The 12803-nt window shown below is 42.3% G+C and overlaps 1 protein-coding gene across 2 annotated transcripts in view; it reads right to left on the bottom strand.

The window, feature by feature from the left end:
- The window catches only part of LOC306913453 (vasoactive intestinal polypeptide receptor 2-like), a 55403-nt gene that overhangs the window by 21889 nt on the left and 20711 nt on the right, over nucleotides 1-12803 (bottom strand). For both annotated transcript variants that reach the window (XM_079490113.1, XM_079490114.1), the window contains exons 3-4: nucleotides 12350-12457; nucleotides 8299-8396 (exon numbers count right to left, since the gene is read on the bottom strand). In XM_079490113.1, the coding sequence (XP_079346239.1) occupies nucleotides 8299-8396; nucleotides 12350-12457 (206 nt within the window). The remainder of the gene's footprint in view (nucleotides 1-8298; nucleotides 8397-12349; nucleotides 12458-12803) is intronic.

The following is a 12803-nucleotide window of genomic DNA, read 5'->3' as shown; positions in this document are numbered from 1 at the left end:
CTCGAGACCCCAGTGCCCAGGTCTCGAGACATCGCACGCGACCTCGCCCAAAGGGCGAGGTCGCTTGTGTCGTGTGTGTGTGTGGACCTGAGGCTGCAGCGTGAGTGACAGATGTTGAGTCACCTAACGTCACCCAACGTTACGTCCCCCAGATGGAAAACTACTGTGTCTGGAACAGGAAACACACGGACACTCTACAGAGGACCAGAGGACGACACCTGAGGGTCTGGATAAGCTCTCTCTTTGTCTCTCTCTCTCTCTCTGTCCACACACACACACACACACACACACACACACACACACACACACACACACACACACACACACACACACACACACACACACACACACACACACACACACACACACACACACACACACACACACACACACACACACACACACACACACACACACACACACACACACACACACACACACACACACACACACACACACACAGCACAATTGCGCAAATGAACCTCAGTTTGTGGCGAGGCGCACAAACTGATGCCTTTCATCATAACATTTAAATATTAAAACGGCGGAAGAAAACACATGTGTTTGGCTCTGCATTAGCTATCCAACTTCATTTCACTTTTCATTTGTTCAATATGTTGATAAGAGCATGCGGGATTGTCTGTGACTGTGAGGGAAGGTTTTTGAAACATCGGGTTTCATGGATCATGTGCGCTGCAGCTGCTGGCCTCGTTATTAAACACTACGTAATTAATGTTCACTGCATTATCGTCAAGTTCCATATACAGTATGTTGCCCACCATGTCCACATAATGTTACAGTACCTGGCTACAGGCTTATTTGGTTACAAACATGTTTAGTTGTAGCCTAGACGTCGTGCACATAGGGTCGTGCATCATTGTTTGTGTCCAAAATAACAGATCTGCAAGCTGTCAACACGCCATGAAACGGCATGTCGACAGCTTGTATGTCTGTTATTTTGGGGGGTAGCCGACCCGACGCACGTTACGCATTGAAACAAGCCATGGGTTTGAGAGGCTGATTGATGTAAACCGTAAACTTACAGTATTAGATTTTTAATAGCCTATTTAAAGTTTTCACTTGTCACGGCGATAAAGCTGTAGCTCTGTTTTGGAACATTGCACGAGTAAGATGAATGAAAAAGGAAAGCTTTTGGAACGGAGACACTATTTGGACATAACCCCGTTGGTGTTACTTCAGTGAAAACTAAATGGAGATATACTTAATCAGACTCCTGTCCTGGCTGGAAATATAATGGAACCATGAGAAGGTTGGAACTTTGTTCAGCCAACGGAACATGAGTAGTACATTGTGCCTTTCCTCCTGATGGCTGTGCATGGTGACTGTGAACAGCGGGGAATGAGTGCGCACATTTTCTTTGATTTGATTGATATTACGATAAACGCAAAGAGCGGCAGAGCCTAAATCAAGTTATTGTATGTAGCTATATAAATTCATTTTAGGGGGCACTTTTTTTTTCTTTTTTCCCCAACGGGAATTCCCAAGAAAAGGTTGGCAAATTCCCGGGATTTTTTTTTTTACCTCACATCACTAATGTACACACTTTGGAATTACGTTAAACATGCAGAAGTTTTCAAATGTATACAATCTTTTTAAAATAGCAGATCTACAAGCTCACAAACTTGTAGATCGGCTTTACGAAATGTATATAGGGCTGAAGTGTTTAATATATGTTTTGGAATAAATTCAAAATCTACAACTAGTTTTCAAGTTTTCAAATAATTGTAGTGGAGTAAAAGTAAAACATGTGCCACTGAAATGTAGTGGGGACTAGTATAAGTAAAAGTACTGAAAACTGGAAATACTCCAGTAAACTAAAAGTACCTCAAAATTGTACTTAAATACAGTACTTAACACGATTGCCGTAGATCTACGGCAATTAATAAATACCACGCTTAGCGCCATTGCCGTAGATGTATGGCAATTGGTCTTTTATAGTGCTTTTTTTACTTACATTAGCATTGGGTTGCTAGGTGATGTCAACAGCAGTGGAGCGCGCCATCTTGAACTGCGTATGCACCCGCGCTCATTCTGTTTCGCTCACTGTTTCTCGCCTTTATCTCCAATTCCTTGTCCCAGATGTCATTTCTGGTCAAAACAAGTTTTATTCGACGGCCGATAGCCAACGCTTTAATCGTCGCGATCAGGCTTTCTCATCGCCGATCGGGAGACCGGAAAGTGGATGCAACAAGACACACAGTGTAAGTAACATTTGTAACATCCGGTCGTGGGTTTTGGCTCTTCAAAATAGGGGTAAAACGGGGAGAAATCCTGGCGTGAATTACAGCGAATGTATTAATTAATCCTGGCGGGTTAAGGGTTAAAGATGGAGTGCCGTGATTTTTTTCCACCCTAAAACATGATCATCAGGTCTTAATGTTATATAAGGAGGTATATATTTTTTTTTAAGTGTACAGTATTTGTTAAAATGTTGTTTTTATGTGGGCACGCCCACCAGTTCATTAAGTATGCCTGGTTTGCCTGGTGGGTGGTGATGGATGGTGATCCACCTGAACTGAAGCCGCACCCACAGCTGTAGTTGTATGATAAAAGGGGAGGGGTTAGGGGAGGGGCTGATAGTGTGATGTCACTATATTACTGTTTATTTCATTGGCCCGTTTGACTGTCAAGGATTCAGCCTCCAGGAAGAAACCCTAAATACAAAGTTAATACACCATTGCACATACAAACGACTCAAGTACTGTCACCTCATAAACACATGAAAAACTGGAAAAAAACAAAGATTGTGGCACTCAATCTTTAAGTAAAGTTATAGGCTACTTTCCACCACTGCATTAAGTGATGTGCACGTCTGCGACATACAGCGGTTTGACACTGGGCCCTGCCATGGGGTCATGATGCACATAGCAGCGTGAGCTGTTGATTGGTCTACTTTGTGAGGACTTACAGACACACAGACAGATATGATCCCTTGGCCTTCGGTCACGCTGTAAAAACAATGTAGACGTAAACATTTGCATTCAGCGCAGAGAGACTAGACAAACACAACAAGATGTGACAGAAAGACAGACGAGGGCGGAGACATCTTGTTACACAAAGCGCATAACAAACTACACGGACACAGAGGAAAAACAGACGGGTGAGGATAGACAAAAATGTGTAGGATCCAGAACAGAAAGGCTGCATGGCTGAGCCATGTGAGGAATATTGATATAGTTTAGAGGTTTCACATATATTAACCTCTCTCTACCTCTCTCTCCCCCTTTCTCTCCCTCCCTCCGCAAGTTGTAAGTAAAGTGAGCGAAATACTTCACTCCAAGGAAAGCCTCCCATAGAGTGAAGTATTTTGTGAACGAATACTTAACAAAACATGTTTAGTATCATAGGATGTTCATGTGATGTGACTGTGTGTCCTGCCCATGCGTTCAGTACGTTGCTGTGTAGAGTGTAGGCTACATGTACCTTTAGTAAAATCACATGCTGTGAACACTATATGAATACAAAGCTTATTGTACAACTGGCTGAGAATGGAATGTAAGATGAGGTATTGCATGAGTGAAACGAATATAAACCCCCAATGTACAGATATGAGTTGGAGATTTCCCCAAACCAACAATACACTGAACACGGATAAGGAATTCTTGACTCCTGGCCATTTATTCTAACTCAGTAGTTCTCACACTTTCAGGAATCTTCAAAAATGTTCCAGATGGCGCGTGCACGGTCGATCACGCACGCGCGTGATCGCACATGCATCGCTGCGTAAAATGCGCTATTTTGGGCTTGATTAGAGCTTAATTTGACTTAGTTATGAAAAATACGATGATAGCTTAGCATTCCGGACATCTGATAGTGCTGCACAGTAGCAAAGATACTACCGGATATTTTGATCGCAAACCGTCATAGCTCACTCGCTCTATTTGGTCAGAATCGGCACAATGGTGGCGTTACCGCCACCATCAGGACTGATTGTCCCAATACTATAGTCTTGCCCCGTCAAAATGAGATATAGTGTGTATATCGCGGATTTTTCTATTGGCATTAAAATGACAAATTAAACATATGAATAATGCTGGCAGAAGGCACAATCCACTGTTAATTAGGCTTGGCCACAAGAGGGTTAAGGAATCATAATTTCAGCAATAGTGATGAGCTATAGCGAGGTCATAATTAGCAGTGGTGTAAAGTACATTTTCTTAAGTACTGTACTTAAGTACAATGTTGAGGTATTTGTACTTTACTTGAGTATTTCCAATTTCCAATACTGTACGTTTACTTATTATATACTCCGCTACATCTCAGAGCCAAAATGTGTACTTTTACTCCACTACAATTATTTGAAAACCTTAGTTACTAGTTACTTTGGAGATTTAAATTTTGATTAGAAAACATACATTAACCACTTCAACGCTATACCTACTGTACATTTCGGGCCATTTGAAAATAGCAGCTATTTTATAGCGGCTATTTTCAAAAGATCTTGCACACATTTTGAACTCGTGAAATGGGGCCTTCTGCAAATAATGAGTACTTTTATGCCGGTACTTTTACTCGAGTATATTTTGAATACGGGACTTTTACTTGTAACGGAGTACATCTACATTGCAGTACTGTATTTATACTTTCACTTAAGTAAAACATTCGAGTACTTTTTCCACCGCTGATAATGTAGTGCCGTCAGAGACGTATGTTCTTCTCCTCTCTGTTCAGTTTAACTCCATCTGTGTCAGACTGGCTGATAAGAACACAGACACAGACACTGCGCTACGTACGTGTTGCCTCGTGTTCTTATCATGAAACAACCCTGATGAAGGAAATGAAATATAACACTCCATTACAACTCTACCCAGCACACCTACGCACGCACGCACGCACGCACGCACGCACGCACGCACGCACGCACGCACGCACGCACGCACGCACGCACGCACGCACGCACGCTCACTCACTCACTCACTCACTCACTCACTCACTCACTCACTCACTCACTACTCACTCACTCAGATGTTTGTGTTATTATACTTGGCAGGATGCCATAACCGCTTAACCCTAACTCTGACCTGAACACAAACCCCTAACTATACATTTGAAGTAATGTGAGCTGGATAGACAGGGAAACCCCTGTTAGTGAACAAATAATCTATATAGCAAAGATTATTGCCAGATGATAGATCTTTAAGGTTTTACCCTCAAAATGTAAAAAAAACGAACAAAAATACATTGTCCACGAATGTAACATTTTCCCTTCTTTTTGTCTCCACCAGGCCGAAGGCATGGGGAGAGAGTATGTTTTGCACTCCGTCCGTGTGTGTGTGTGTGTCCGTGTGTCCGTGTGTCCTTCCGTCCGTCCGTTACCAGCTAATCTCCGGCACCGTTAACCCGGTCGATGCCAAACTTTGCACACACACTCCCTAGATGCCAACGATGAACCTCTGCCCCGCATTTTCCACAACGGCCTGTTATAGCGCCACCATGAGGCAGCTTTTCACATGTGTTACCTAAAACTGCACCGATCTGCGTGAAACGTTGCATGCACACTCCCTAGAGGCCAAGGACAAACCTTTGACCTGCATTTTCCGCATCTGCCTTTTATAGCGCCACCAGGAGGCCGACTTTTGTAAAACACATTTTTGGATATTACTCCTCCAGATTCTGTCCAAAAATCTCACAAATCGTTACACAGTATCTCTATGGTCATGTGCTCAAGTCGGATCTGTCCGATATTTCAAATTCCACCCTAATTGGCTATAATTGGCTTTCACAGTTTGCAAGATTGCCCCGTTTTGAACAAAAGCCTCAAATCATGAACACAGCATGCAATTTACGTGAAATCTTTCACACATTTTCTTACTAGGCTGAGGAATATATCCCACCCTTTTCACATTGGCCTGTTATAGCGCCACCAACAGGTTGATTTTTGCAAAACACATTTTTGGAACAAAATGCCTCAAATCATCCAATTGCCATCAAAGGCAAACATGTTTATATTACTCCTAAACATTTTGCCAAACATCTCACACAGTCCTATCCTCCTGGTGGAGACCTGTGCCCAGAAGGGCACTTTTTCTAGTTAAACATGTTCTTTCAAATTGTTATTATGATGATTAGATTCAAAGCAATAACTCGCCTACCTCCCAGACTCACTCCCCAGTCAGAATTAAGAGTTTTAATGAATGTAGCATTATGTGCAGGATGTAATTGACATACAAATGTGAGGAACTTCGTTTATTTGACTAAAGTTTTTTTAATTATTTATTTTAAAGGGCCTATAACATAAAATTCAACTTTTTCAATTTCTTTTGTGTTTTTGGGGCTCCCATATGTGTTTTCTATCCCCACAAATAACCAATTTTGAATAATCAGGCTTTCATATCATATGGGTGCTTTAATGGAAATTGCTCTCAGGAACAGCTCAACTGATTTTGTCCTCATCGTGATGTCATCAATGTCACCCTACTTTGTATAATTCCTCCCTCTCTTCAGTCTTCAGTTCCAAATTTGCACCATTGTTGATTTTCCAAGCTGGCATGGAATGGAAACAAGCCTGGTTTTATCTAGCATCAGTATTATAATGACTCAAATATTAAATAATCTGCATATCAGCACCCTCACCACCTCAGGACATTGTGGTACTGCAGCTAAAACTGCTTTCAAAGTCCAGAAATAAATGACAAGGACTGGTTATATCAAAGTGGTGATTGAGGCTCAAACCATTAGAAATAAGTTTGAGGGACATAGACAATACGATATTAAATATTAAAAGCCGTTTTAAAATGCATGTTATTTGCGCTTTAAACCAAAAATCCTCTCTCTCACACTTATGCCGGTGTGCCAGTGATCACCCTCCTTTATGCCAATGTTGGCACCGGTGCCAAAGGTTGCCTATTCTGTATTTAAGTCCGACGTCATTTTGTAGTCCTACGTTACGTCCGGGTCCAAGTGGCACCAGCTCCCGTCCGCATCTCATTGTAAATATAATATCTAAACGCGTGAATCTTTTCACAATGGCGTTATTTTTCAGAAAGGAAGCCATTGAGGGTTAAAATGCGTCTTAATGCTTCCAACTCGAGTAGAATTATTAATGTTTATCATGTTTGTCCATGACAAAGAAAATATATGATGTGGAGCCAAGTCCATTTGCTCAGTACAATATTTCGGGGGCATATTTAGAATGTGTGCAGGGTTGAGTATGTTGAATCTAGTTTGCATTAATGAGGATTTAGGTGACACAATGAAATAAAATGGTGATAGTATTCAGTGTGGGGCAGACGGCCTGTCACAGCCAGATTTGGGAGACCAGTAGCTTTGTTGTTGCAAGGAAAGCGGTAAAATTTGACTTTCATGGTTGTTTTCGTCTCAGATTTAGTCCGACGGAGGGACACAGTATAACTCTATGGGGACACAAAAAGCGACACAAAAGTGGGACCCGGAAGTATCTCTGGAGGGGGCGCTCACGTCACGGCTAAAATACTGAATAGAAAACCTGCAATATACTCCCTATGGACCGCAGTTGAAAACCACTCGAGTGTGTTCTGTGTTGTCTTCTGCAGTGTTTGTGTATAACTTTTCATCCTGTTCTGTTTACTCATGAGCTTCCTGTTTTTTTCTACATTCTGTGTGAACTCCTCTCGGACAAATGCACTGACAGTATCAATTCTACATTCTGTATTGTGAACTCCTCTCGCACTGACAGTATCAATTCTGTGTGAACTCCTCTCGGACACATGCACTGACCGTATCAATTCTACATTCTGTATTGTGAACTCCTCTCGCACTGACAGTATCAATTCTGTGTGAACTCCTCTCGGACACATGCACTGACAGTATCAATTCTACATTCTGTATTGTGAACTCCTCTCGGACGCACTGACAGTATCAATTCTGTGTGAACTCCTCTCGGACACACTGACAGTATCAATTCTACATTCTGTGTGAACTCCTCTCGGACACACTGACAGTATCAATTCTACATTCTGTGTGAACTCCTCTCGGACACACTGACAGTATCAATTCTGTGTGAACTCCTCTCGGACACACTGACAGTATCAATTCTACATTCTGTGTGAACTCCTCTCGGACACACTGACAGTATCAATTCTACATTCTGTGTGAACTCCTCTCGGACACACTGACAGTATCAATTCTACATTCTGTGTGAACTCCTCTCGGACACACTGACAGTATCAATTCTACATTCTGTGTGAACTCCTCTCGGACACACTGACAGTATCAATTCTGTGTGAACTCCTCTCGGACACACTTACAGTATCAATTCTTGCTATGACAAAGATAAAGAAGAACGTGTCTTAGACCAACCTTGTTGGGGTCCTCCGACTCCTCAGAATAGCAGGCTGTGAAGACACTGGGATACCTGCGAGACCATCCCTGCTCTGTACAGTTCCTACTCATGCTACCTGAGAAAGACAGAGAGAGACAGAAAGTGAGACAGAGACTAGATTATTATTATTTATTTATTTATAATTCAAAATTGTATTTGTTTTTCAAAATTGTACAAGATCTAGGTTCAGTACAAAGCAGCATCAACATTATAAACCTTACAAATAGCCAGTCCAAGAAACATAACAGTTAAAATGAAAATAAAAAAGAAGAAAAATAAAAGCAAGGAAAATAATGTTCATTTAAGGTTCATATACTGTACATCCAGAATTCATCCCATGTCTCTTTCATTTTGCTTTCTGCATTTACCCTGCCCAACATATATTCATATGATGTTATTTTGATCATTTCATTATTATTATTATTATTATTATTGTGCATGTGTGCGTGTGCATGTGTTATTGTGTGTGACACAGGGATAAACGTTTGAGCCCGACGGTCTACTCTAAACCCTGGATGTTGTTTATGTGTTTATGTGTTTATGTTTATGTGTTTGTGTTTATGTGTTTATGTGTTCCAGCTCTGATCTCTTCGTGCAGAATTTTATTTGGATGCCAGAGGATGTCTCTGGATGTCTGGCTATCTCACGGGATGTAACGCAGAGTGTGTGTGTGTGTGTGTGTGTGTGTGTGTGTGTGTGTGTGTGTGTGTGTGTGTGTGAGAGAGAGAGAGAGAGAGAGAGAGAGAGAGAGGGAGAGAGAGGGAGAGAGGGAGAGAGAGAGAGTGCACGTGTTAAGGTGTGAGTGCTAACAGACGCGGTGAGAGGATTCATTCAGAAACATCTGGTAGATATTCACATCTGTCGTCATCATATCGTTACATTTATCATCCACACCAAGCCGACGGGCCGGGAGACGGAGATTATGTTTTCGCCCCCCTGTGTGTCAATGAGTCAATTCGTCCATCTGTCCGCAGGTAATCTCAAACACCACTGGAATGATCAGCCTCACACTTTGCATGCACTCTCTCAGAATGCCAAGTGAAATATAGACCCAATATTGCTCTATACTGCACCGATTTTTCCTGACTACACTTTTATAACTTCCTTTTTTTTACCATTTTGAAAAACATTTGAAAATTGTTCAACTAGCCGATCTACATCAACATATTGTGAGCTTGCAGATTGGCTATTTGAATTATTCCAAAATGATTTTCAAAATAGTAAAAACGAAACAAAAAAAATAAAATAAAAGGCAAAGAAGTTTAGGGATAAGGTATAAGGCAATGGCGAAAATAGGGCCCCAAATCTTTTAGGAACAAGAAAGTGGCCGCGCACACTGATAGCCAAAGTGCCAATGCTTTATTTAGGATGCAGAGTAGTCTCGCGTAGCCAGACAACTATTCCACAATCACTGAATGCTATATAGTCCGGAACTACACCTCCTGAAATCAGAGTAAGGAAGCTGCCAATTCCGTTCACGAAAATATATTCTAAAATATCTTTACATTTTATTTTTTTTATTTCCTTTTCTGCTAAGTAGCAAGCTATATATGCTAAGATGATTTCTATTTATATTACGATAAATTTGCGCGACTGTAAAGACGAAACGGAAGTGGGGAGGAGGCTCCACTTCTGATTTATATTTTACTCATGATAGAACTTCCGTTGGTCCAGACTGTATGATGGAAGCATTTGGAAATTGAGAGAGGCAACAGTCTAGTAACGCGAGACTAGATGCAGAGTACAGGGAAACCTTTTGGTTTCCTGTACTCTGCGTCCTAAAAAAAGTATTTCGGACACTTTCTTGTCCCTTCCAGACTTCTATTCAGTTTACTCTACCATCTAGATAAACCTCAAAAGAAACGATATGCTCGGGTACTCTTTGTAGACTTCTCCTCTGCATTTAACACAATGAGACCTCATATTCTGATGAGGAAACTTTTTGACATGGGTGTTAACACCAATATCATCAGGTGGGTGGAGTCATTCCTGACTGAGCGGGTACAATATGTCAAGGTGAATAAAGCAATATCTCTCCCCATTACGACCAACACGGGGGCTCCGCAAGGGAGCGTGATTTCACCGGTATTGTTCACGCTGTACACAAGCGACTGTAGGAGTGAGTCAGACAACACCTGTATTGTTAAATTCGCAGACGACACAGCTATTGTTGGTCTGATTGAGGATGATGAGATAAGCTATCGAAGAACAGTGGACGAGTTTGCCGGTTGGTGCAGGAGTAACTTCCTCCAGCTGAATATCAAAAAAACTAAGGAGGTCATATTTGACCTTAGGACTGGTGCTCATGCACACCAGGAAATAGTCATTGGTGGGGATGGGGTAGTGATTGTGGAGGAATACAAGTACTTGGGTACAACGATTGATTCCAAGCTGACATGGAATTCTAACACTCATTCCATCTATAAGAAAGGTCAGCAGAGACTGCATTTTATGCGCAGACTGAGACAGTATAATGTGGAAAAGAATGTTATGGCACTTTTTCATCGATCCTTTGTGGAGAGTGCATTGACATTTTGTTTTGTCTCATGGTATGGCTCATTATCATTGGTTAATAAGAACAAACTCCATAAAATCATCAACGTGTCCAGCAAAATAGCTGGGGTACGATTTGAGAGTATGACCTCAATGTATGAGACCCGGGTACTCAGGAAGGGGAAAGCTATTACCAGGGACAATACACACCCGTTACACAGCCAATACCATCTCTTACCATCAGGGCGGCGGTACATGGTACCTTCCCTGCAGGCTAGGGCCTCAAGATCGTTTGTTCCCATAAGTATAGGACTTATGAACAAGCAGGCCCCATCTCAGTTCCGTGCATAAAGTGTGATGTGATGCCTCTTGGAACTATGACTGGTGGCCTTCTGTTGGCATTGTTTCTTTATTGTCTATGTACTGTTTGTTGCATATGTTTTATGTATATCCTGATGACTGCTGTGCACAAAACAAATTTCCGAAAGGACTAATAAAGTATCTATCTATCTATCTATCTACTCTCCCGTGGACCGGCACCACTACAAGGGCTTTGGTGTGTGTAAGCAACCTCGTGCACGGTGTTACACCAAATCAGGAGGAGGAGGGAGGGATATAGGGTGGATGGAGGGAGAGGGATGGTGGGAGGGATGAAAGGAGGGATAGAGGGAGGAATGAAGGGAGGGATGGAGGGAAGGATGGACGGAGGGAGGGATGGACGGAGGAATGAAGGGAGGGCTAGAGGAGGTCAGGCTGATGGGAGAGGAAAGGGAAGCAGACAGCCCGAGGGAAAGACAGAACACAAGAGCAGAGAAAAGAGGATAGAGATAAAAAGCAAAGAATGCACGTGGATCAAAGGAGGAGAAGAAGAAAGGGCGATGTGCAGGTGATGGATGAGGGGAGAAGGGAAGCAGTGACAGACGAGGGGCGAGATGGTCATGGGTAGAGAGGGAGTCAGCAGCCGTATAGGCATGAGGTCACGGAGGTTGTCTGGTGACCTTGTTGACCAACAGGATACGAGACCCCGGGCAGGCACACGACACTATAAAGCTTTCCTCTTCTTTTAATGGGCTCGGAACTGGAATGTTCTTCAAATGAATGACATTTAAAAGATTAGCACGTACGGTCTGCAACAACCACTGTGCCTTTGAGCAAAGCTTTTAACGCACATGGAGGAGAGTACAGTACAGTATCTATGGGCAGTATTATGCGTGTCTTAAGTACCAGGTCTTATTACTTAACTTAAGACCTGGAGGCGTGGTCAATGCTGTTTGGCCACTCAGAATAGCCAAATGGCATTGATCACGCCTCCAGGTCTTAAGTTAAGTAATAAGACCTGGTACTTAAGACACGCATAATACTGCCCAATGTCTCTCCGCAGAATCCCTGAGAATGTATGCTTGTGTGTGTGTGTGTGTGTGTGTGTGTGTGTGTGTGTGTGTGTGTGTGCGTGCGTGCGTGCGTGCGTGCGTGCGTGCGTGCGTGCGTGCGTGTGTGCGTGCATGTATGGACTAAGGACTGAGGACGGGGGCTTACCATTTTTTCCAAACAGATGGAGGAGAGCGGCGGGACAGGGCAGCACCATGACCTCATCCACTGCTGCATTCTTCCAACAGGTGATGTTGTCCCACTCACCACGACAACCTGGACACACAACACACACAAGTGTTGTTTTTTTTATTTAGATTTTAGTTTTAGTCTCTTGAATGGTTTTCATTTAGTTTTAGTCACATTTTAGTCACCTGGAATGTCTTAGTGTTAGTCTAGTTTTAGTCTACCGTAGTTTTTAGCTGTTGACGAAATTGTCAATACATTAGTCTTAGTTTTAGTCATCATAGCTTAGTTTTCATTTAGTTTCCATGTAGTTTTCGTCAGTGAAAAAAGGTAGTCGACGAACATTTTTCGTCTTAGTTTTAGTCGACGAAAACAACACTGCTCAGAACCTAACATCCGTCTAACAGTAGAATATCTGTACAATGAAACTATGAGT

This window comes from Electrona antarctica (assembly GCF_951216825.1).
Source record: "Electrona antarctica genome assembly, chromosome: 20".
In the NCBI taxonomy this organism is placed as follows: domain Eukaryota; kingdom Metazoa; phylum Chordata; class Actinopteri; order Myctophiformes; family Myctophidae; genus Electrona; species Electrona antarctica.
Note: the sequence above shows the minus strand (reverse complement) of the source record. Positions and strands in the feature narration are given on the sequence as shown.